Source organism: Nerophis lumbriciformis, linkage group LG27 (assembly GCF_033978685.3).
Source record: "Nerophis lumbriciformis linkage group LG27, RoL_Nlum_v2.1, whole genome shotgun sequence".
Taxonomy (NCBI): domain Eukaryota; kingdom Metazoa; phylum Chordata; class Actinopteri; order Syngnathiformes; family Syngnathidae; genus Nerophis; species Nerophis lumbriciformis.
The window spans coordinates 4,390,662-4,417,500 of record NC_084574.2 but is presented as its reverse complement, the minus strand read 5'-3'; the positions used below and the strand labels follow the sequence as shown (position 1 = coordinate 4,417,500).

At 42.3% G+C, this 26,839-nt stretch overlaps 2 protein-coding genes across 2 annotated transcripts in view; one reads left to right on the top strand and one right to left on the bottom strand.

The window, feature by feature from the left end:
• The window catches only part of sgms2a (sphingomyelin synthase 2a), a 232,687-nt gene that overhangs the window by 44,406 nt on the left and 161,442 nt on the right, over positions 1–26,839 (bottom strand). The gene's annotated exons all lie outside the window — the stretch shown is intronic.
• The window catches only part of papss1 (3'-phosphoadenosine 5'-phosphosulfate synthase 1), a 64,415-nt gene that overhangs the window by 153 nt on the left and 37,423 nt on the right, over positions 1–26,839 (top strand). The window contains exons 1-7 of the mRNA XM_061923012.2: positions 1–26; positions 2,663–2,777; positions 2,894–3,129; positions 6,502–6,640; positions 16,932–17,050; positions 17,124–17,237; positions 17,303–17,414. The exon at positions 1–26 is cut by the window's left edge and continues 153 nt beyond it. Coding sequence (XP_061778996.1) covers positions 1–26; positions 2,663–2,777; positions 2,894–3,129; positions 6,502–6,640; positions 16,932–17,050; positions 17,124–17,237; positions 17,303–17,414 — 861 coding nt within the window. The remainder of the gene's footprint in view (positions 27–2,662; positions 2,778–2,893; positions 3,130–6,501; positions 6,641–16,931; positions 17,051–17,123; positions 17,238–17,302; positions 17,415–26,839) is intronic.

Sequence of the window (26,839 nt, the reverse complement as noted above, 5' to 3'; positions counted from 1 at the left end):
AACTAAACAACGTAACGGAGAACTGGGTGAGTTGCGATAATCCTCCATGCATTCCTCCATCCAAGCACCGTAGAACTGCAAAGCTAATACTAGCATGGCGCTGCCATGAAGTTAGTTTGCAATCTACTAATAAAAGTCTCAATCAATCAATCAAAGTTTGTTTTGAATGGTTCCCGCTAGAAAAAAAATGGGCTAAGTCGCTCGTACACCATCCCCCGAAAATGTTGTAAAACGTGATTACTCTACGTTACTATTAGATATAACAACGGAGTGTTTTTTATTTTATTTTTTATCACAGACATTAGTAATGAAACATGCATCTTGTTTCTTTTTGGCAAGTTTCTTCTGTGCGTCCCCGCTAATGACAGATATCCCTGAGGTCTGGCACCCTTAATGTTGCCAGGTGTAAAATGACAGCGCATTGCTCCTGGAGCTTTTCACACTTTATTTGACGTTGCTTAGAACCATCTGCTACAATAAATGGTTAGTATAGATCAGGCCTGGGCAAATATTTTGACTCGGGGGCCAAATTTAGAAGAAAAAAATGTGTCTGGGGGCCGGTATATCTATGTATCTATGTTTATATATTAGGGATGTGGGAAAAAATCGATTCGAATTCGAAACGCGATTCTCACGTTGTGCGATTCAGAATCGATTCTCTTTTTTTTTTTAAATCGATTTTTCAATCAATCAATCATCCATCCATCCATCCATCTTCTTCCACTTATCCGAGGTCGGGTCGCGGGGGCAGCAGCCTAAGCAGGGAAGCCCAGACTTCCCTCTCCCCAGCCACTTCGTCCAGCTCCTCCCGGGGGATCCCGAGGCGTTCCCAGGCCAGCCGGGCGAGATAGTCTTCCCAGCGTGTCCTGGGTCTTCCCCGCGGCCTCCTACCGGTGGGACGTGCCCTAAACACCTTCCTAGGGAGGCGTTCGGGTGGCATCCTGACCAGATGCCCGAACCACCTCATCTGGCTCCTCTCCATGTGGAGGAGCAGCGGCTTTACTTTGAGCTCCCCCCGAATGACAGAGCTTCTCACCCTATCTCTAAGGGAGAGCCCCGCCACCCGGCGGAGGAAACTCATTTCGGCCGCTTGTACCCGTGATCTTGTCCTTTCGGTCATGACCCAAAGCTCATGACCATAGGTGAGGATGGGAACGTAGATCGACCGGTAAATCGAGAGCTTTGCCTTCCGGCTCAGCTCCTTCTTCACCACAACGGATCGATACAGCGTCCGCATTACTGAAGACGCCGCACCGATCCGCCTGTCGATCTCACCATCCACTCTTCCCCCACTCGTGAACAAGACTCCGAGGTACTTGAACTCCTCCACTTGGGGCAAGATCTCCTCCCCAACCCGGAGATGGCACTCCACCCTTTTCCGGGAGAGAACCATGGACTCGGACTTGGAGGTGCTGATTCCCATCCCAGTCGCTTCACACTCAGCTGCGAACCGATCCAGTGAGAGCTGAAGATCCTGGCCAGATGAAGCCATCAGGACCACATCATCTGCAAAAAGCAGAGACCTAATCCTGCAGCCACCAAACCAGATCCCCTCAACGCCTTGACTGCACCTAGAAATTCTGTCCATAAAAGTTATGAACAGAATGGGTGACAAAGGGCAGCCTTGGCGGAGTCCAACCCTCACTGGAAACGTGTCCGACTTACTACCGGCAATGCGGACCAAGCTCTGGCACTGAGCATACAGGGAGCGGACTGCCACAATCAGACAGTCCGATACCCCGTACTCTCTGAGCACTCCCCACAGGACTTCCCGGGGTACACGGTCGAATGCCTTCTCCAAGTCCACAAAACACATGTAGACTGGTTGAGCAAACTCCCATGCACCCTCAAGGACCCTGCCGAGAGTATAGAGCTGGTCCACAGTTCCACGACCAGGACGAAAACCACACTGTTCCTCCTGAATCCGAGGTTCGACTATCCGACGTAGCCTCCTCTCCAGTACACCTGAATAGACCTTACCGGGAAGGCTGAGGAGTGTGATCCCACGATAGTTAGAACACACCCTCCGGTTCCCCTTCTTAAAGAGAGGAACCACCACCCCGGTCTGCCAATCCAGAGGTACCGCCCCCGATGTCCACGCGATGTTGCAGAGTCTTGTCAACCAAATCCCATGAAATCTTATACGTCTAGTCTCTTACGTGAATGAGATAAATAATATTATTTGATATTTTACGCTAATGTGTTAATCATTTCACACATAAGTCGCTCCTGAGTATAAGTCCGGCCAAACTATGAAAAAAAAACTGCGACTTATAGTCCGAAAAATACGGTACCGTTACAAGCGGCCCTCTTATGGCAGCCATGACTGCGGTGTGGCCCTCAATGAAAACAAGTTTGACACCCCTGGTCTGGTGGGACAGGCCAAAGTTAAGTGGGAGAAAATGCAGTCCTTTATAAAATATTATAGCAAATGCGTCACGGACCTGTGCTGGTCCCCGGACTGGTGTTTGGGGACAACTGCTGTATGGGTTTACTAGAACCAGCAAACATAAATTCCCTTTGATTGAGCTCTAAGTTGAGCAGCGCTAGCCAATGAGCTGAAACCCCTGCACTGTTTTATACATTGCTACATTACAGTAGCATCAGATGTATTTATTTATTGTGGTTTCATTCAAATTAGCCCAATTCCAAATCGTTACAGGGGATGCAACGTGCCACTAATGTCACATATCAAGCCCACCACGTCAGCAGGAACAAGCGTGGGCAGGTGGTGGGCACCAGAGGCGGCTTCCGAGGATGCACCGTTTGGCTCACTGGTAAGTTCAGACGAGGTAGTTCACCATGTTTCTGTATCTTATCATTCAACGGGTAAATAATAAATCAATCAAATTAACTTTGATTGATTGAGTGAGATGTTGTCCACTGTTTCAAGGTCTGTCTGGTGCTGGAAAGACCACCGTGAGCATGGCCCTTGAGGAATACCTGGTCTGCCACGGGATCCCCTGTTACACCTTAGACGGGGACAACATCCGCCAGGGCCTGAACAAGAACCTGGGCTTCAGCCCTCAGGACCGAGAAGAGAACATTCGCCGTATTGCAGAAGTAGCGAGGCTTTTTGCCGACGCCGGCCTCGTCTGCCTTGCCAGCTTCATCTCGCCCTACGGCAGGGTAAGTGAGTATACAGTGCATCTGGAAAGTATTCACAGCACTTCACTTTTTTTCACATTTTGTTATGTTTGTCCCAAAATGTAATACATTAATTTTTGTCCTCAAAATTCTACAGACAATAACTCATGACCGACGTTCCCTCTAAGGTGCGCGCCTGTGCAATTGCGCACTGCTCAAGCGTCCTCTGCGCACGGCAAATCTATGCCACGCACGAAATCAAATAAAAAAATTAGCGCATAACAATTTTCGACACACGGACACGACAGAGAAAACAGTTTTCGTCATCATTGTTAAATAAATGATAAATGGGTTATACTTGTATAGCGCTTTTCTACCTTCAAGGTACTCAAAGCGCTTTGACAGTATTTCCACATTCACCCATTCACACACACATTCACACACTGATGGCGGGAGCTGCCATGCAAGGGGCTAACCAGCAGCCATCAGGAGCAAGGGGTGAAGTGTCTTGCCCAAGGACACAACGGACGTCCCTGTTCAAATATTGTAACGTCTGTCGAGACGCTTTGAGGACATGAATTCCATCGATCACTTTACTGAGCAAAACTCTTTATTGTCGGCCATAAACACATCACCAAAACATTAGTAAAAATAATGATATCTAGCAAAAGTGGTCATTTTCTGCAGTACAAACCAGACCAAAAGCAGTCGCTCGCTCTTTCTCACTTGCGCCAACACATGCACATATGGCACTTAGCCAGTGATGCGTTTACAGCCACACAAAAAGTCGAAAAACTCCAACACCACACATAAAGTGTCATTCCAGGTCGTTACACTATGATATGTGGGCTATACCGAGGATGTCGTTGTGGCTTGTCCAGCCCTTTGAAACACTTGTGATTTAGGGCTATATAAATAAACATTGATTGATTGATTGATTGATTTACCAATCAAATGTGTGCTTATTCTAGTGTCATTTATTAGGAATCTTAATTTATAAATATTAATCATGAAATTCTGTTCGTATATTAAATAAATACTAATAAAAATATATTTTCTACAAACAGGAAGTTGCAGGAATGTACACATGATCCCCTGCTTACATCTCATTGTGCAACATGTGAATGTTTTAATGGGAACTAAATGCAATGTCAAATTATTTCCAAAGCAGGACCTCCACCCCGACAAACAATACAAGTACACAGTTCATGAAAAACAATATTTGTTGTTATTGTCATTGTAAGTGGGCCTAAACACTTATATTAGAAATGGAAATGACTGCTGTCATTCGATTATAATAATAAGAGAATGTTGTCTGTCTATCTGTGTTGGCCCTGCGATGAGGTGGGGACTTGTCCAGGGTGTACCCCGCCTTCCGCCCGAATGCAACTGAGGAGTTTTTGCCTTTGCTCACACACATGAACAATTAGAGGGAACATTGCTCATGACGGAATAATGCTGTAACAACAACATGTGTAAAAAGTGAAGCGCTCTGTAAACGTTCCGGATGCAGGAATCAATGAATTGATTGGCACAGTGAGCCTCCTTTCAAAGAACATAGTATTTATTAAAAATCCATTAATTTTGTCTTTACACCTAACTTAAGTTCGCTCAGCAGCTTTAAAAACAATGGTTGTCTTTATTCTATTTCTGGGGCTGAGGTTGCTGAGGTAGTTAAAAAGCTCCTCGGTGGCAAGGCCCCGGGGGTGGATGAGATCCGCCCGGAGTTCCTTAAGGCTCTGGATGCTGTGGGGCTGTCTTGGTTGACAAGACTCTGCAGCATCGCGTGGACATCGGGGGCGGTACCTCTGGATTGGCAGATCGGGGTGGTGGTTCCTCTATTTAAGAAGGGGAACCGGAGGGTGTGTTCTAACTATCGTGGGATCACACTCCTCAGCCTTCCCGGTAAGGTCTATTCAGGTGTACTGGAGAGGAGGCTACGCCGGATAGTCGAACCTCGGATTCAGGAGGAACAGTGTGGTTTTCGTCCTGGTCGTGGAACTGTGGACCAGCTCTATACTCTCGGCAGGGTCCTTGAGGGTGCATGGGAGTTTGCCCAACCAGTCTACATGTGCTTTGTGGACTTGGAGAAGGCATTCGACCGTGTCTCTCGGGAAGTCCTGTGGGGAGTGCTCAGAGAGTATGGGGTATCGGACTGTCTGATTTTGGCGGTCCGCTCCCTGTATGATCAGTGTCAGAGTTTGGTCCGCATTGCCGGCAGTAAGTCGGACACGTTTCCAGTGAGGGTTGGACTCCGCCAAGGCTGCCCTTTGTCACCGATTCTGTTCATAACCTTTATGGACAGAATTTCTAGGCGCAGTCAAGGCGTTGAGGGGATCTGGTTTGGTGGCTGCAGGATTAGGTCTCTGCTTTTTGCAGATGATGGGGTCCTGATGGCTTCATCTGGCCAGGATCTTCAGCTCTCGCTGGATCGGTTCGCAGCCGAGTGTGAAGCGACTGGGATGAGAATCAGCACCTCCAAGTCCGAGTCCATGGTTCTCGCCCGGAAAAGGGTGGAATGCCATCTTCGGGTTGGGGAGGAGACCCTGCCCCAAGTGGAGGAGTTCAAATACCTCGGAGTCTTGTTCACGAGTGAGGGAAGAGTGGATCGTGAGATCGACAGGCGGATCGGTGCGGCGTCTTCAGTAATGCGGACGCTGTATCGATCCGTTGTGGTGAAGAAGGAGCTGAGCCGGAAGGCAAAGCTCTCAATTTACCGGTCGATCTACGTTCCCATCCTCACCTATGGTCATGAGCTTTGGGTTATGACCGAAAGGACAAGATCACGGGTACAAGCGGCCGAAATGAGTTTCCTCCGCCGGGTGGCGGGGCTCTCCCTTAGAGATAGGGTGAGAAGCTCTGTCATCCGGGAGGAGCTCAAAGTAAAGCCGCTGCTCCTCCACATCGAGAGGAGCCAGATGAGGTGGTTCGGGCATCTGGTCAGGATGCCACCCGAGGTGTTTAGGGCACGTCCGACAGGTAGGAGGCCGCGGGGAAGACCCAGGACACGCTGGGAAGACTATGTCTCCCGGCTGGCCTGGGAACGCCTCGGGATCCCCCGGGAGGAGCTGGACGAAGTGGCTGGGGAGAGGGAAGTCTGGGCTTCCCTGCTTAGGCTGCTGCCCCCGCGACCCGACCTCGGATAAGCGGAAGAAGATGGATGGATGGATGGATGGATGGTTGTCTTTATTTTTCTCAAGCTGCTGCACTTTGCCTGAATACTTCTGGTGTGGCTTGCCTCACACTTGAAAAAAACTGCTGTATTGTTTGTGTTGCCGCAACACTTTGATTAGTAGTTGATTCAGGTTTAACTGGTTTAAGTGACTTCAGTGCATTTGCATATTTTTTTCAAGTACACCAAAAAAAAAAAAACTGCCAATCTTTTTGCTGATTTGTCGTCACCTTGCCTCGCAGGATCGTCAGAATGCCAGAAAGATTCACGAGGCCGCAGGGCTGCCTTTCTTTGAGGTGTTTGTCGACGCCCCGCTGGACGTGTGCGAGCAGAGGGATGTGAAGGGTCTCTACAAGAGAGCCAGAGCGGGCGAAATAAGAGGTAAGACTGTGTTTGTGTTTTAAAATTACCACTTTATGCTTGTAAAAGTGAAGTGAATTATATTTTAATAGCACTTATTCATCTCATAAAGGATGAATCAAGACATCAGTGACTTTTCTGTTCTGTTTGATCAGCTGGTTACTGCTTTGTTACAGGCACAGTTTGGAAACAATTAAGCTATGTCAGGGGTCGGCAACCCGCGGCTCTTTAGCGCCGCCCTAGTGGCTCTCTGGAGCTTTTTCAAAAATATATGAAAAATGGAAAAAGTTGAGGGGAAAAAAATATATTTTTTGTTTTAATATGGTTTCTGTAGGAGGACAAACATGACACAAACCTCCCTAATTGTTATAAAGCACACTGTTTATATTAAACATGTTTCACTGATTCGAGTATTTGGCCAGTGCCGTTTTGTCCTACTAATTTTGGCAGTCCTTGAACTCACCTTAGTTTGTTTACATGTATATCTTTCTGCGACTTTCTAGGACGTGTTTTATGCCACTTCTTTTTCTGTCTCATTTTGTCCACCAAGCTTTTAACGTTGTGCATGAACCCACAAAGGTGAGTTTTGTCGATGTTATTGACTTGTGTGGAGTGCTAATCAGACATATTTGGTCACTGCATGACTGCGAGCTAATCGATGCTAACATGCTATTTAGGCTAGCTATATGTACATATTGCATCATTATGCCTCATTTGTAGCTATATTTGAGGTCATTTAGTTTCCTTTAAGTCCTCTTAATTCAATTTATATCTCATGACACACTATCTGTATGGCTTTTAATTTTTTGCGGCTCCAGACAGATTTGTTTTTGTATTTTTGGTCCAATATGGCTCTTTCAACATTTTGGGTTGCCGACCCCTGCCCTATATCAACCGATACCGATATATACAGGCGTGGAATTAACACATTATTATGCCTAATTTGGACAACCAGGTATGGTGAAGATAAGGTCCTTTTTTAAAAAGTTAATAAAATAAAATAAATAAATTAAAAACATTTTCTTGAAGAAAAAAGAAAGTAAAACAATATAAAAACAGTTACGTAGGAACTAGTAATCAATGAAAATAGGCGAGGGCGGACCTACGTCACTTCCGCCTGCCAATCCCCTAGCAACCGGTCGCCATATTGAATTCGTTGAAAACAAACCAGCTCACAGCGAACACAGCATTGACAGAAAAGGCATTTAACGAGGTTTCACGGCATTTTAAACTGTTCTAAATGGCGTATGATTATGTAAATAGTCTTTCTAGTGAGGCTAGGTTAAGATACGAGTTAAAATGTTCTGTAGTTGGATTAAACGACTGCCCTTACCGCCTTCCAGCAGATGCGTGGACTGATAATCCTACACAATGGCCGGACATGGAATTTGGAAATCTTTATGTCTACCTCACAAGCGCACCAGGTCGGTTGTTAGCTTCGGTTGTTATATAACGAATAAATCACATAAAAATTGTTAAATCACCCAAGGTATGTTGATAAATGATAATAAGGATGACACGGTGGCTACCAGTATCTGTATATTTATTATATCTGTAGAGAGCTCATTCAAATTCAGTTCAGTATTATGATTTATTATTTGCTGAATTACTGGAAATAGCCTTTATACCGTATGTTATTGTTGTGCAACAACAACAACTTCAGCTGTCGAACGTTATTCAGTAAAAATTCAACGGGTTCAACATTAGCATGGACGGTATAGCCAAGTTGTGGTTAAGAAGGTGGATTTTTGTTCCTTATATTTACCAGAAACGAAGTGATCCGAACACACGACCCGGGATTTTGGGGGACTCCAGTGAGAACCGTCCTCGTTTTCCCGGTGTAAAGCTGCGAGCCATTTGTCTCGTCTCTGTGGGCTTTTAGCACGCTTTGGCAGAACAAAATACGACCTTTGTTTTCCCTGTTTCCAGTTGTGGTTTGCACAACCAAAAACAACACAGTTTTTTTGGCATTTTGGAGGCAGAATGACGGGTTTAATCAGCGCAGGTCGACAGGTTAAAGAGTAATGGCGACGGTTTGTTTTCAACGCCAGTCAGGTTGCTATGGCTCGAAGAACCCGTATGTAGCTCAGTTGCCCGGATGTCGGCCCTGCCCTATTTGAGCTCATTTAGTTTCCTTTAAGTCAATCAATCAATCAATCAATGTTTATTTATATAGCCCTAAATCACAAGTGTCTCAAAGGGCTGCACAAGCCACAACGACATCCTCGGTATAGCCCACATAAGGGCAAGGAAAAACTCACCCCAGTGGGACGTCGATGTGAATGACTATGAGAAACCTTGGAGAGGACCGCATATGTGGGTAACCCCCCCCCTCTAGGGAGACCGAATGCAATGGATGTCGAGTGGGTCTAACATAATATTGTGAGAGTCCAGTCCATAGTGGATCCAGCATAACAGTAAGAGTCCAGTCCACAGTGGGGTCAGCAGGAAACCATCCCGAGCGGAGACGGGTCAGCAGCGCAGAGATGTTCCCAACCGATATACAGGCGAGCGGTCCACCCCGGGTCCCGACCCCGGACAGCCAGCACCCCATCCATGGCCACCGGATCTGTGTGTCTTCCCCTCCACAAGGGATAGGGGGGAGCAGAGGAGAAAAGAAAAGAAACGGCAGATCAACTGGTCTAAAAAAAGGGGGGCTATTCAAAGGCTAGAGTATACAAATGAGTTTTGAGATGGGACTTAAATGTTTCTACTGAGGTAGCATCTCTAATTGTTACCGGGAGGGCATTCCATAGTGCTGGACCCCGAATAGAAAACGCTCTACAGCCCGCAGACTTTTTTTGGGCTCTGGGAATCACTAATAAGCCGGAGTTCTTTGAACGCAGATTTCTTGCCGGGACATATGGTACAATACAATCGGTAAGATAGGCTGGAGCTAGACCGTGTAGTATTTTATACGTAAGTAGTAAAACCTTAAAACCTTAAAGTCATATTAATTCAATTTATATCTCATGACACACTATCTGTATGTAATATGGCTTTTAATTTTTTGCGGCTCCAGACAGATTTGTTTTTGTATTTTTGGTCCAATATGGCTCTTTCAACATTTTGGGTTGCCGACCCCTGAGCTATGTGAATAAACATTTACAAAATCGTTCTCTGTAAATATCAAATTCCACAACTTACCGGTATATATCTGCAGCTTATCGTTTGGTGCGGCTAATGTATAGAAACATCTTTTTTTTCTTGTAAAATGTTGTGGGTGCGGCTTATATACCTTATAGTACAAAATTATGGGAAATCATAAACATGTTTTACAGTTTATTTCAAGTTCTTAAAGACATTGACAAAGTGGTCGCTTGCAAACTGACCTGGCTCCACGAGACGTGTGACAGGTTTAAGGAGGTAGAGCAGCAACCTTTCTCTGCTTTTACCACATTTCTTACTTTATGAAGGACTACTTTAGGAGCTCTGAAAATACCTTAAAAGCAAAAATATCTATTGGAAGCATTTCCACAGGCAAAAACCGTGCATGTGTGGCATTTTCTCTCTGCTTTCAAAGAATTAAGTTGAGTGTATCAACAATCATGTAAACACATGAATCACATATTTGAATTAGTTAAACATAACACAATTACAAAATGTTGGCTCAAATGAAATATTTGTTGAACTAACAAAATAAAATTTGTCTAATACATACTTGCCAACCTTGAGACCTCCGATTTCGGGAGGTGGGGGAGGGGGCGTGGCTAAAAGGGGAGGAGTATATTTACAGCTAGAATTCACCAAGTCAAGTATTTCATATATATATATATATAATATATATATATATATATATATATATATATATAACAAATACTTGACGTTCAGTGAATTCTAGCTATATATATATATATATATATATATATATATATATATATATATATATATATATATATATATATATATATATATATATATATATATATATAAATTTTATTATATGTATATATATATATATATATATATATATATATATATATATATATATATAAAATAAATACTTGAATTTCAGTGTTCATTTATTTACACATATACACACACATAACACTCATCTACTCATTGTTGAGTTAAGGGTTGAATTGTCCATTAGAGATGCGCGGTTTGCGGGCACAATCGCGGAGTCCGCGGATTATCCGCGGATCGGGCGGATGAAATTTAAAAAAATTAGATTTTATCCGCGGGTCGGGTCGGGTCGGGTCGGGCGTTTGAAATAAAAAAAAATTAGATTTTAAATAGATTCAGGCGGGTGGCAGTTAAACCAATTCGGAAATATACATACATAGTTAAATGTTGTTACCCACATACGAAAAACGAGCAGGCACCTGCAGCATATGCCACAACAGAAGAAAAAAAAAGAAAAGAGATGGACACTTTTACGGAGCGGAGAAGGGACGCCTCGCCGGGGTCCGGGACCGAGGCCCCTTCCCCCGAGAGGGCCCCACCGGGAGCCGTAGCTGAGGCGATCCGCGAGAAGGGCCCGACGCACGTCCAGGGTCACCACCGCGCCCACCGCACCGACACCCCGCCTCGTCCGCCTTCGCCGCGGCCGGCGTCACGCGCAGCAGGTAAGCAGCTTACCTGCCCGCCACCCCCGTGGCCGGGGGCTCGTAACAGGGGTCACTCCGCGCGCTCCGCCCGCGCAGTTTACCTGCCCGCCACCCCTGTTGCCGGGGGCGCGTAACAGGGGTCACTCCGCGCGCAGTACGCTCACGAAAGGGGTGGGGCTCACCCTGGTTGATATAGACAGCAGCTAGGACGGTGGCCATGGAAGTTGGAACCCGCTAAGGAGTGTGTAACAACCCACCTGCCGAATCAACTAGCCCTGAAAATGGATGGCGCTGGAGCGTCGGGCCCATATACCCGGCCGTCGCTGGCAGCGAGACGCGCTTGGAGGCGCGCTCAGCGCGGCTCCCATATGATTGCGCACTGGTGTGCGTCTGGGTCGTGACAGCGTGGCACGCGAATGTCTGTGCTGCATTGGATCAGTCTCCTTTCTTTAACAGGCAAAAGCTTTATAACCTCACTAATGCCTTGCATCGTCTATATTAGATATATAACAACGGGCGGGTGCGGGCGGATGGCGGGCGGATGCGGTTCTGATCAAATGTTAGATCGGGTGGATTGCGGATGGTTGACGACTTTCTGATGCGGTTGCGGATGAAATAATTGCCTATCCGCGCATCTCTATTGTCCATCCTTGTTCTATTCTCTGTCACTATTTTTCTAACCATGCTGAACTCTGATGATGCATTGCTGTGTGGCACGCACAAAAGTGCTTTCATCAAATGCACTAGATGGCAGTATTGTCCTGTTTAAGAGTGTCACAACATTGCTGTTTACGGCAGACGAACTGCTTTACGGTATATAAAAACGTGACTGCTGTTGTTGTGTGTTGTTGCCGCGCTGGGAGGACGTTAATGAAACTGCCTAACAATAAACCCACATAAGAAACCAAGAACTCGCCCTCCATCATTCTACAGTTATAACGTGATTGGGCAGGTATGCTGGTTATATTGTGGGTTAGCGGACTCAGGTCCATGAATTTCGGGAGATTTTCGGGAGAAAATTTGTCCCGGGAGGTTTTCGGGAGAGGCGCTGAATTTCGGGAGTCTCCCGGAAAATCCGGGAGGGTTGGCAAGTATGCTAATATTAAGAAAAACAAGCCAAAGTTCACATTTGATTTAGAGTAGTTTACTGTAGTGTTTCCCTACAATAACATCACATTATTTACATATTTGGTTTTGACACTTTTTTGTTTTTAAAAAGGCTAAAAAATGTATATTTGAAGAAAAATCTGTATTATCAATGATTAGTATCAACATATATTTTTCTTGTTACATTATAGCATTTTGCTGTGTTTTTCAATTGTTGCTGCTTATTTTTACTACTACAGTGTAACACAAGCTGCACCTTGTACACCCTTGGTTTATTTACATTCATTTTTCTGCCCTTCCTGAATGTCGGAATTTAGTTTGGCAGTCAGATAAACAGTCCTTGAAGTCTGAAATGCTCTGGAAGCATGTGAAATTGGCAATCTGCAAGGCGAGGCAAGTTTATTTGTAGAGCACAATTCGCACACATGGCAATTCAAAGTGCTGTACAGAAAAGGCAAAACTAAAAGTAAAATCAGAAAAATCACCATTAAAACTAATAGAATAAAAATAAAAATATAAAGAGTGTAGATAAAATACATTCAGTTGTCATATGCACAATTAAATAAAAGACTTTTCAGTCTGGACTTGAACATTGCCAACGTTGAGGCCTGTCTCACATCTTTAGGAATACGATTCCAGAATTTAGGAGCATAAAATGAAACGCAGCCTGACCATGTTTTGTCCTGACTCTGGGCACTGTTGGAGGCAGATATTTACATATATCCGAATTTTTGTGTTACTTATTTTCTTTCATAGTCATATTTGAAAACAGCTGGTGTTTTCCATTTATTCTCTTTCTGTTTCTCTGCAAGTAAACTGTGTGTGTTAACCTTGAATGCTTTGGAATGTGTTTTGACTAGCATATATTTTGTCTAGAGAGAGGGGGGAGGAGAGAGGGTTTTGGGTCGGGGAGACAGACCATTTTGGGCGGAATAGAATGTTCTAGGCTAGACTGGTCTCAAAAAGTATATTTGCAAAGCTTTGAAAATATACAACATGTCTCTGGTGGGGTTTTTTTCAACTCAGCTTTAAGTGTCGTAAAGAATTTGGGAGCGACTTGTGACTTGAATTCCCTGGGAGGAACAACTGGTCCAAAACGCAACAATTTGGGGGCCTCGTCCGGGCGACACGCCCGGACGAGGCCCCCAAAGAGAGCCCGAGATGTCAGAGATGTACTTTGGCACAAGACCATGACGAGACTTGTACACAAGCAGAGCAGTTTTAAAGTCTATTCTCTGAGCAACAGTAAGCCTGTGCAGTGACACGAGAACCTGGCTAACATGGTCACACATATTTCCTGGTTCTAATCAGGACTTGAGCAGCAGCAGTTTGGATGTACTGCAGTTGCTTAACAGCTCGTTTAGAGAGCCTAGTGAGAAGTCTGGAATAAACTGAAAAAAGTAATACAGCCATACAAAGAATGCTTAATGGACGACTCTTTCGACGGGCTAACAAAAATTAGCATTGCGATCATTTTTAAACTTGTTTAAAAATATAACAAATGCAATTTTAGCTTAACAAAATAGACATAAAACAACAATGCTATTCTACTGACCACCAAACTCTGTGGAAACTAATATTGACCGCTAACTTTGTACTCTTAAGCCAGTCTGTTGCTTTGCATTATGTGTTGGCTGTTGCTCAAACTTCCAACTCTTAATTTTATAACAACTAGGGGTGTAACGGTACACAAAAATTTCGGTCCGGTACGTACCTCGGTTTAGAGGTCACGGTTCGGTTCATTTTCGGTACAGTAAGAAAACAACAAAATATACATTTTTTGGTTATTTATTTACCAAATTTGTAAACAATGGCTTTATCCTTTTAACATTGGGAACACTATAATAATTCTGCCCACGTTAATCAACATTAAACTGCCTCAAGTTGTTGCTCAGATTAAAAAAAAATGACAAAACTTTTCTTCTACATATAAAAAGTGCAACATTAAACAGTTTCAAGTCAACTCATCATGCTTAATTTATTACAGCATTTGGGAAGCCTGTAGTTGATTTATTATGTAAATGTTATATTTTTATCAACATGTGATAGCAGGGACCCTGCCATTCAAAACTAGGCTGCTGCATTACTAATGATTAATGTAACTATAGCTGAACAAATGGTACAATAGCAATAGGAGAGACTATTCATCCCTGAACACCATGGAGTTCATGTCGGCTTAATGATGCACTTACATTATTATATCAACTATCAGAGACAGAAACTCTTCATTTAACACAATTAGGGCTGCAGCTAATGATTATTTTTCTATCGATTAATCTATAGATTATTTTTTCGATTAATCGGTTAATCTATAGATTATTTTTTCGATTAATCTATATATTATTTTTCCTTTTACCGATTTTTTTTAAAATTTAAAATGAAGAGGAAAAAATAAATGTAGGCCAGTTTTTTCAAAAGGCATGGCTTTTATTTACAAAAAAAAAGTATGGCCACTAGTCAGTCAACATTGACAACAACATGACAGAAACTCTTCATTTAACACAATTAGGGCTGCAGCTAACGATTATTTTTCTATCGATTAATCTATAGATTATTTTTTCGATTAATCGGTTAATCTATAGATTATTTTTTCGATTAATCTATAGATTATTTTTCCTTTTACCGATTTTTTTTTTAATTTAAAATGAAGAGGAAAAAATAAATGTAGGCCAGTTTTTTCAAAAGGCATGGCTTTTATTTACAAAAAAAAAAGTATGGCCACTAGTCAGTCAACATTGACAACAACATGACAAAATATTCTGTAACAATGTAAACATTTAAAACTTTTAACATTTAACAAAATTAAAAGTAGCTTATTTGCTTTTTAATGTGCAAATATAAAAGTAAACATCCAGTGCAAATCTTAATATTCTGGAATAGTATAAGCATTTCAAAAGTAAAAGTATTGCTTATTTTGCTTTAAAATGTGCAAAAATAAAGATAAACATCCAATACAAAAAAAGTGCAAAACGGAAATATTCTGTAACAAGTGTAAACATTTCAACAAAAGTAAAAGTATTGCTTATTTGCTAAAATGTGCAAAAATAAAGCTAAACATCCAATACAAAAAAGTGTACAGTGTAAACATTTCAACAAAAGTAAAAGTATTGCTTATTTTGCTTAATAACACAACAATGATAGTATGATTAAAGTGAAAGTTAATTGTTGGTTTGTACATAGTATATGTAACTGTTAATGTTGTAAAAGGTATTTGCACAACTAATTAACGTTAGCGTTTGTGACACGTCTTGTGCCGTGGGGTTCTTTCAGGACCGACAGACTGAACGCCAGACGGCTTTGCCAGGTTTACAATCTTTTAATTTTACACAAAGTCTTTTCTCTTCCAACTGCGCGGATCGCGCACCTGGGCACGATTGCGGCGTCGCTCCCGGCGCGCCCCGCCTCGCCGCTCGCTCGCCGCCGCCGCCTCTCCACAGCGTTAAAGAGGAGCGCGTCTTTGTAAACACTGAACAGGCACGCCAAACGCGCCTCTCAGAGCGAAACGGTGCTTTAGTTTATGAATTTACAACGCAGATACAAATGACACATTCATGTTTTTGTGTATTAATGACAACGTATACGCACGCGGACGATTGACTTGTTGATGGTGATGGCAAGAACGCTGTCGGGGGTTTTCTTTTCAAATGTTCGTTCATAGCCGTTGTGCTGCTATGATAGGCCATTTCCGCTCGACACAGTGTGCATACAACAACATTATTAGGCCGTTTATTGAAATACTCCCACACTTTTGACGACTTTTGGCGTGCTTTTTTCCCCTCGCTCGCATCGTCTGCTTTGCGCTCCGCCATGACAGTAAAGTAGTGTGACGTAAATATGCGACGCGCCGACGCACAAAAACGGCGTCGACGTATTTACGTAACCGATGACGTCGACTACGTCGACGCGTCGTTTCAGCCTTAAACACAATGTCCTTTTTTTGCTGCTTCAACACAGCTCAATCAACACAGAAAAAAGTAAAGTGAAATAACAGACAGACAGGGCTTTGCTGTCCGTAACACACACACACACACCGCAAAATGAGCTAACGTTACGCTAAAAGCGAATTAGCCTTCACCTCAAGCCAGGACTGCGAGCGAGCTGAGCTGCCTTTTATATTTCTAGAAGGTCAACGGGCTCATAGTGACGTTACTAGTAGTTGACTGGGAGGTGTTTATTATCATTTGGGGAGAGTCCGCTGCCTACTAAACGCTAAGCACTGACTACAGTACGCACTGCTGATTGGTTACAAGCAGAGCGGTAACAGCCAATCAGATGGTTGTGTGGGTGGGACAATGCTGGGTGCTGTGTAGAGGACTGACAGAGACAGAAGGAGGCGGCTACTTATTCGGTACACCTCCGAACCGAACCAAAACCCCCGTACTGAAACAGTTCAATACAGATACACGTACCGTTACACCCCTAATAACAGCATAGTCAATGTTTTGTGGAGCATGATTGGGAGGAGATGGCAGCACATGCATCACTTGTAAGGTGACGTGTTACCTTCCTGTATCGCAAAATCTTTAAAAACTAGTTTTTGATGTCCAATTTTTTACTTGTGTTGTACATTCCTACACTTGTGGCAGACAGCCACAAATGTACGGGAAACACTGGTTTCCATGTGCCATGAGGGTGACGAGAGGTTTCCTGTCCAGGTTTTACCGGCATCGACTCAGAGTACGAGAAACCCGAGGCACCCGAGCTGGTGCTCAAGACGGACTCGTGCAACGTGAACGACTGCATCCAGCAAGTGGTGGACCTGCTTCAGGAGAAGGCGTGTCAACTTTACCACCATCGTTGCCTGAGAATGTTCAGGAGGATCCTCACACCAAGTGTCGCTTTTACAGGACATCGTGCCTGTTGACGCCAGCTACGAGGTGAAAGAGTTGTACGTCCAGGAGAACAACCTGGACCTGGCCAAAGCCGACGCACAGATGCTGCCCGCTCTTCAGATTGGGAAGGTGCGGTTAATCGGTTCATCCATCCGTCTACTGCAGGTGATTGATTGTGATGATGTGACCCTCAGGTGGACATGCAGTGGGTACAGGTTCTAGCTGAAGGCTGGGCCACTCCACTCAGTGGCTTCATGAGGGAGCGGGAGTATCTTCAATGTCTCCACTTTGACTGCCTTCTAGACGGTAAGATTAGGTATATACTCTCTAGTGCAGGGTTTTTCAACCACTGTGCATACCTGCCAACTACTCCGGTTTTCCCGTAATTAGTACGGTTTTCATCAACCTATTCCGGGTTACGGTTGCAGTGATAAAAAATACGTTTTTTCATTAATTAAAAAAAAATTTTTTTTTTAAAGTTTTATTCACGAAATCGCGTAACAACAATGACAATCGACACTGCTTCCCGTAACTTCCTATCGAGCCATTCCGAATGCCATGCGCGAGGCTATTTATAGCACCGCTGCCAAGCACGAGGCACCAGTTGCCATTGTTTCCAAACGAGCGAACGATCATGGAATCAGCCGGAGAAAAATCGCAAACGAGTCTTAAACCGAAAAGAAAACTGCAGTCATTCCGTGAAGAATATTCAAAAGCCTATCCGGGAATAATTATCCGTTCCAAAAAGGGTGAAAACTACGCGAATTGCACCTTGTGCAGACAAGATTTTTCGATCGGACACGGAGGAATTAGCGAGGGAATGCAATACGGCTTCCACAGGCGAAAACATTTACAAAATACTCGCGGAAGAAATAGACTCAAACGAAATTCCTTGGCAGAATTTGGTTTGCTTTGCTGCCGATAATGCTGCAGTGATGATGGGATCTAAAAAGGGTGTTGCAGCTTTCATTACGGAAATGTCTCCTTCGGTTTACATCGCCGGTAAGTACAGTTCGTAGCATAAAAAAACTCACAAAACATAACATTTTAAGTAAATCTTTTATTACATAAACAATAAATCAAATCAAAAATAATTTCTGTGTACAGTATATCTTTTTATTTGTGATAACGATAACATGTTCAAAACAAGTAACATATAACTATCATACTATTCTATTACTCTTTATTCATTTGAAAAATGTCGTCATGAAGTTTTATATTTATATTTATTTATATTTCTTTCATAAACCAAAATTTCGACCTGAAGTTTCTTGTTACAATAATGTCTGCAATATCAATAATGACATGTCTTATTTATATTGTGTAATTTGAACAAAATACTCTCAAAAATCTTATTCTTTCAAGTTGTTGAAAGTTTCAAAATATATGATGGACTGATAGAAAAGTGATGGTTTTAGCAACATTTTAACCTGTCTGAATGCTAATAATCATTTTGCGTTGTCCTGAACCCCCCACCAGGACTTTGTCCTGGACCTACCGGGGCCTGCGGCCCCTGGACCCTGGCTACTAGGTTTTTCTGATTTCAAAAGTTGGCAGGTATGACTGTGCCGATACAGTCTGGTGTGCTGTGGGAGATTATCTAATTTCACCGATTTGGGGTAAAAAATATTTTTTGCAAACCAGTAATTATAGTCTGTAAATGATGTGTTGTTGTTGAGTGTTGGTCCTGTCTAGAGCTTTTTTTTTTATTGATTGAAACTTTTATTAGTAGATTGCACAGTGAAGTACATATTCCGTACAATTGACCACTAAATGGTAACACCCCAATAAGTTTTTCAACTTGTTTAAGTCGGGGTCCATGATACAGATATATACTATTTTCATAATACAGTCATCACACAAGATAATCATCACAGTATATAAATTTTATTATTTACATTATTTACAATCCGGGGTGTGGGTAGAGTAGCCAGAAATTGTACTCAAGTAAGAGTACTGTTACTTTAGAGATTTATTACTCAAGTAAAAGTAAGGAGTAGTCACCCAAATATTTACTTGAGTAAAAGTAAAAAGTATGTTGTGAAAAAACTACTCAAGTACTGAGTAACTGATGAGTAACATACACACTCATATCATATATATATATATATATATATATATATATATATATATATATATATATATATATATACATACATTGATATATACAGTATATAATTTATATTTATTTATTTTTGCTGTTTTTGTTTACATGTTAAAGGTGTTAATGAATATACATGCATGTTTAACACATATAGATTCCTTTCTTTCATGAAGTCTAGAATATAAGTTGGTGTATTACCTGATTCTGATGACTTGCATTGATTGTAATCAGACAGTAGTGATGATAACGTCCACGTTTTCAAATGGAGGAGAAGAAAAGTTCCTCCTTTCTGTCTAATACCACATGAAAGTGGTTGGTTTTTGGCATCTTATTTGTCCAGCTTCCATATTTGTTTTTATACACTTTACAAGAAATATATTGACGGCAAACTCCGTAGCTTGCTAGCTTGTTTGCGCTGGCTTTCGGAGACTCTTGTTTTGAAAGCGCAGGCGCGATGGAGCGGCACTTTTATTGTGAAGACAGGAACGTCCTCATGTGCGTTCAGTCTTTAGGCTTTTGACGGGATGTACGGTTGAAATAAAAAAGTATCTTTTTTCCTTCACACTTTTGATTGATTGATTGAAACTTTTATTAGTAGATTGCACAGTACAGTACATATTCCGTACAATTGACCACTAAATGGTAACACCCCAATAAGTTTTTCAACTTGTTTAAGTCAGGTCATGTGACCACCTGGCTCTGTTTGATTGGTCCAACGTCACCAGTGACTGCATCTGATTGGTGGAACGGAGTCAAACGTCACCAGTAAGGCAGGCACTTTGAAGGTCTGTCTGACAGACCAAAACAAACAAAGCATGTATTAACAGATCGATAAAAATTAGTAGCGAGTAGCGAGCTGAATGTAGATAAAAGTAGCGGAGTAAAAGTAGCGTTCCTTCTCTATAAATATACTTAAGTAAAAGTAAAAGTATGTTGCATTAAAACTACTCTTAGAAGTACAATTTATCCCAAAAGTTACTCAAGTAGATGTAACGGAGTAAATGTAGCGCGTTACTACCCACCTCTGGGTGTGGGATATGGAGGAGGGGGGGGGGGTTATGTTTGGTTGGTATCAACACTTCAGTCATCAACAATTGCATCATCAGAGAAATTGACATTGGAACAGTGTAGGTCTGACTTGGTACATATGTACAGCAAGTATTGGACAGAGAGAGAGAGAGAGATCAGAAATTATAAGAAAAAGTGACTACATTTGATTGTTTACATTTGATTATTAACAATCCGAAGAGGTATGATGAGGAAGGGAGGGTGTTAGTTTAGGGTTGAAGTTGCCTGGAGGTGTTCTTTTAGTGCGGTTTTGAAGGAGGATAGAGATGCCCTTTCTTTTACACCTGTTGGGAGTGCATTCCACATTGATGTGGCATAGAAAGAGAATGAGTTAAAACCTTTGTTAGATCGGAATCTGGGTTTAACGTGTTTAGTGGAGTAACCGTGTAATACTCTTCCATATCAGTAGGTGGCAGCAGGTAGTGTCGGAGGCAGATATTTACATATATCCGAATTTAAGTTGTACTTTTTTCATTTTTTAGTCATATTTGAAAACAGCCCATGTTTTCCATTTATTCTCTTGATGCTCTGTCAGCAAGTATACTATGTGTGTAAACCTTGAGTTCTTTGGAATGTGTTTAGACTAGCATTTTGTTTTGTCTACAGAGGTGGGACGAGAGAGAGGGTGGTGGGATCGGGAAGACAGACCATTTTGGGAGGCGCGATAGAAGGTTCTAGGGTTAGACTGGTCTCAATCAAAATGTATATTGGCAAAGCTTTGAGAATATACAACAAAATACCTATTCTGTCTCTGGTGGTTATTCAACTCAGCTTTAAGTGTCGGAAAGAACTTGGGAGCGAATTGTGACTTGAATTCCCTGGGAGGAACAACTAGTCCAAGACGCAACAGTAGCTAATTGCTTTGTAGATGTCGGAAACAGCGGGAGGCAGCGTGGAGGTGAAAGGGTGTCTAATGCTTAAACCAAAAATAAACAAAAGGTGAGTGCCCCTAAGAAAAGGCATTGAGGCTTAGGGAAGGCTATGCAGAACGAAACTAAAACTGAACTGGCTACAAAGTAAACAAAAACAGAATGCTGGACGACAGCAAAGACTTACTGCGGAGCAAAGATGGCGTCCACAATGTAACATCCGAACATGACATGACAATCGACAAAGTCCCCACGAAGAAGGATAAAAACAAAGTAGATGCGGGAAATATCGCTCCAAAGGAAGACCTGAAACTGCTCCAGGAAAATACCAAAAAAAGAGAAAAAGCCACCAAAATTGGAGCGCAAGACAAGAACTAAAACACTACACACAGGAAAACAGCAAAAAAAGTCCAAATAAGTCACGGCGTGATGTGGCAGGTAGTGACAGTACACCTACTTTGAGACAAGAGCTATATTGATGCATGCTTGGTTATGCTTTAAATTCATATCCAACAATTGGGACGACGACTTTTTACTGTCAACTGAGTTTCGTTGTTTAATGATTTCTGCTGGTGGTGTGCCTCCGCATTTTGTCAACACAAAAAATGTGCCTTGGATCAATAAAGGTTGAAAATCACTGCTCTAGTGTAGGAAGAAAAAAAAGTCTTGCTGTACACCCATGTAGCCACCAGATGGAGTTGACCGCTCATAAAACGGTCAGCCAAGATCCAAATTGCACAAGTAGAAAGTTATACATTATACAGAGAGGACGGAAAGTATTCAGACTCCTTAACATTTTTAACTCTTTGTTCTATTGGAGCCATTTGCTAAAATCAAAAACCTTCATTTTATTTGTCAATGTACACTCAACACCCCATCTTGACAGCAATGTAGACATTTTTGCAAATGTATTAAAACAGAAAACATGGTCATAAGTGCTCAGTATTGACTAGAAGCACCCTTTTGAGCTGGAACAGCCATGAGTCTTCTTGGGATTGATGCATTGAGTTTTTCACACCTGGATTTGGGGATCCTCTGCCATTCTTCCTTGCAGATACTCTCCAGTTCTGTGAACGTTGGTGGACAGACATTTTCAGGTCTCTCCAGAGATGCTCAATTGGGATTAGGTCAGGGCTATGGCTGGGCCTGTCAAGGATGGTCACAGAGTTGTTCCGAAAGCTGTGTGCTTAGGGTCATTGTCTTGTTGGAAGGTGAACCTTGTGCCTAGTCTGATGTCCTGAGAACTAACTAAGAGGTTTTCTTCCAGGATATCTCTGCATTCATCTTTCCTTCAATTGCAACCAGTCGTCCTGTCCAGGCCCGGCCCTCACCAATCTGGCGCCCTAGGCAAGATTTTAGGTGGCGCCCCCCCACATCGGCAGTGAAGTGTATATACTCACAAGAAACTGAATAGCTTTGTCTTTGACCTTTTTTTTTTTTTTACTTACAACTATACCTAATATATAAAGGGGTGGAAAAGTGACTATTACCTGCAGGGCAAACATTAGCTAACCAGAAGGCAAAAACAATGTAAAGAAAAAACACCTGCTTAAAAGATCTAATACAAATGTCCCTGAGGAATGTAAGGTGGGAGTACTGTAATTACCTAACGTTACATTATTATTTTCCATAACAATTTAGCCACCTCCAACAATATTAACCCGACGTTAAAACAAAACTAGCTATTTATTGATTAGCAATTGCCGAATCATGTAACATTAGCTTAATGCTAAAAAGCCAGCTACTATCACATTCTGTAACAGACAAATAATTTCATGTAGGCTAACGTTACCTACCTGCTACCTCTGTCTTTTCTCGTTTCTCCTCCTCTTCTTTTCTCTTTTTTCTTCCCTGGGCACCTGACAGTTTTGGCCGTTTTGACATCTTGTGTTGATTTTTTTGATGTGGTAACGTCCAAAAAGAGTCATGATACGGGAAGGGAGGGGGCGCACCGTGCGGGGGGAGGGGGGGGGGGGGGCGTAATGTTGTAACAAATAATATTTCTATTAAATAGGCTTTACTTTGCATTTTAATTAACGTGGGATTATTTTTTGTATTTAGAAATAATAGTACCAACTTTTTTTTTTTTTTTTTTTTTTTTCTCCAACATTTGTGGCACTGGCGTGGCGCCCCCTGATGGACGGCGCCCTTTGCATTTGCCTATACGGCCTATGCCACGGGCCGGCCCTGGTCCTGTCCCTGCAGCTGAAAAACACCCCCATAGCATGATGGTGCCACCACCATGATTCACTGTTGGGATTGTATTGGGCCTGTTTTTCCTCTACAAATGCTGCTTAGAATTAACAGCAATAAGTTCAATCTTAGTCTCATCAGACCAGAGAATCTTATTTCTCACAGTGTGGGAGTCCTTCATGTGTTTTTTTGGCAAACTCTGTGCGGGCTTTCCGATGTCTTGCACTGAGGCGAGTGTTCCGTCGGGCCCAACTGGTGGAGGGGTTCAATGTTAGTTGACTTTGTGGAACTTTCTGTCATCTCTGGAGCTCAGCCACTGTGATCTATGGGTTCTTTTTTTATGAGTGTCACAGCAAAGGGTCTGAATACTTATGGCCATGTTTCTTTTTTTAGAGGTTTGCAGAAATTTCTACATTTATGTTTTTTTTCTGTCAAGAAGGGGTGCTGAGTGTACATTAATTATAGATCAAAGGAGCTATTTGATTTGGCTGCAATGAAACAAAGAGCGAACAATTTAAAGGGGTCTGAATTAGGGGTGTAACGGTACGTGTATTTGTATTGAACCGTTTCGGTACGGGGGTTCCGGTTCGGTTCAGAGGTGTACCGAACGAGTTTCCACACGGACATATTAAGTAGCGTAACGCACGTTGTGTAAACAATGCACACCGAGACACAACACACGGCATGCTAGCAGCTAACGGGCTAGGATAGACTGATCATACGTCCTCTTTTCACCGGACATGTCCTCTTTTGCGGGGCTGTCAGGGCGGAGTTTCTTAAATGCCTCAAATGTCCGGCATTTGGAGTTAGGGTTGCGTGTATTTTCAATGTACGTTCAGGGTTAAGAAGGGGTTATAAACAAAACAAATTGTGAGGGAGGGGCAGAGACAGAGAGAGAGAGAGAGTTATGATAAACGCGCATGCGTCGCCAGGCTCTGCTTTTTATCCATAGATTTATCACATTTAATTTTTTATTATCTATAGCAGGGGTGTCAAAAGTGTGCCCCGGAGGCCATTTGCGGCCCACAGCTAATGTTTTAAAGGCCCGCGGCACATTCTAAAAATACTATTAAAATAAACAAAATTATAACAAAAGTGAAATAAAAAAGCCTAAAGGTTAAATGTCATTTAGAAAAAGTTGCAATGTTGACTAATAAAACAAAGCTGTTTTTTTCTTTCTTTCAAACTGTCATTGCTCAAAACATAATATTGAATCAAAATCAATGTTATTATGAATTATTGACCTATCCAAGGTTCCCATTACTTCACATCAAATATTACACTAAGAAAAATATTTTTGGTGGAAGATTTTGCAAATTTGGTAAATAAATAACCCAAAAATGTATATTTTGTTGTTTTCTCACTGTACCGAAAATGAACCGAACCGTGACCTCTAAACCGAGGTACGTACCGAACCGACATTTTTGTGTACCGTTACACCCCTACATTCATGGCTAACACATTAGCTTTTAACTGTTGAACTTGTTTCCGCAAATAAAAGATTTAAAATAATGAAAGCTTTTGAGAAGCTTTGCGGGGCTGTCAGGGCGGAGTTTCTTAAATGCCTCAAATGTCCGGCATTTTGAGTTAGGGTTGCGTGTATTTTCAATGTACAGTCAGGGTTAAGAAGGGGTTAAAAACAAAACAAATTGTGAGGGAGGGGCAGAGACAGAGAGAGAGAGAGAGTTATGATAAACGCGCATGCGTCGCCAGGCTCTGCTTTTTATCCATAGATTTATCACATTTAATTTTTTATTATCTATAGCAGGGGTGTCAAAAGTGTGCCCCAGAGGCCATTTGCGGCCCACAGCTAATGTTTTAAAGGCCCACGCCACATTCTAAAAATACTATTAAAGGGGAACATTATCACAATTTCAGAATGGTTAAAACCATTAAAAATCAGTTCCCAGTAGCTTATTATATTTTTCGAAGTTTTTTTCAAAATTTTACCCATCACGCAATATCCCTAAAAAAAGCTTCAAAGTGCCTGATTTTAACCATCGTTATAAACACCCGTCCATTTTCCTGTGACGTCACATAGTGATGCCAACACAAACAAACATGGCGGATAGAACAGCAAGCTATAGCGACATTAGCTCGGATTCAAACTCGGATTTCAGCGGCTTAAGCGATTCAACAGATTACGCATGTATTGAAACGGATGGTTGTAGTGTGGAGGCAGGTAGCGAAAACGAAATTGAAGAAGAAACTGAAGCTATTGAGCCATATCGGTTAGAACCGTATGCAAGCGAAACCGACAAAAACGACACGACAGCCAGCGACACGGGAGAAAGCGAGGACGAATTCGGCGATCGCCTTCTAACCAACGATTGGTATGTGTTTGTTTGGCATTAAAGGAAACTAACAACTATGAACTAGGTTTACAGCATATGAAATACATTTGGCAACAACATGCACTTTGAGAGTGCAGACAGCCCAATTTTCATCAATTAATATATTCTGTAGACATACCCTCATCCGCGCTCTTTTCCTGAAAGCTGATCTGTCCAGTTTTGGAGTTGATATCAGCAGGCCAGGGAAGCTAGGGTCGGTGTGAGCCAAGACATCCAGGGGGTTTAGCTCGCTCGTCTGCGGGAACAAACTGCCGCCATTGCTTGCCGTGCTACCGAGGTCCTTTGTCCCTGAATTGCTCACACACTCCGGCAGATTCAATGGGGGTCTGGCGGCAGATTTCTTTGACTTTATCGTTAAAAATGCATCTGCTTTGAGTGTCGCAGGATATCCACACATTCTTGCCATCTCTGTCGTAGCATAGCTTTCGTCGGTAAAGTGTGCGGAACAAACGTCCAATTTCTTGCCACTTTGGCATCTTTGGGCCACTGGTGCAACTTGAATCCGTCCCTGTTGGTGTTGTTACACCCTCCGACAACACACCGACGAGGCATGATGTCTCCAAGGTACGGAAAACAGTCGAAAAAACGGAAAATAACAGAGCTGATTTGACTCGGTGTTTGAGAAAATGGCGGATTGCTTCCCGATGTGACGTCACTCCGAGAGCGAATATTAGAAAGGCGTTTAATTCGCCAAAATTCACCCATTTAGAGTTCGGAAATCGGTTAAAGAAATATATGGTCTTTTTTCTGCAACATCAAGGTATATATTGACGCTTACATAGGTCTGGTGATAATGTTCCCCTTTAAAATAAACAAAAACATAACAAAATTGAAATAAAAAAGCTTAAAGGTTAAATGTAATTTAGAAAAAGTTGCAATGTTGACTAATAAAACAAAGCTGTTTTTTTTTTCTTTCAAACTGTCATTGCTGAAAACATAATATTGAATCAAAATCAATGTTACCGGTATTATGAATTCTTGACCTATCCAAGGTTCCCATTACTTCACATCAAATATTACACTAAGAAAAATATTTTTGCTGGAAGATTTTGCAAATTTGGTAAATAAATAACCCAAAAATGTATATTTTGTTGTTTTCTTACTGTACCGAAAATGAACCGAACCGTGACCTCTAAACCGAGG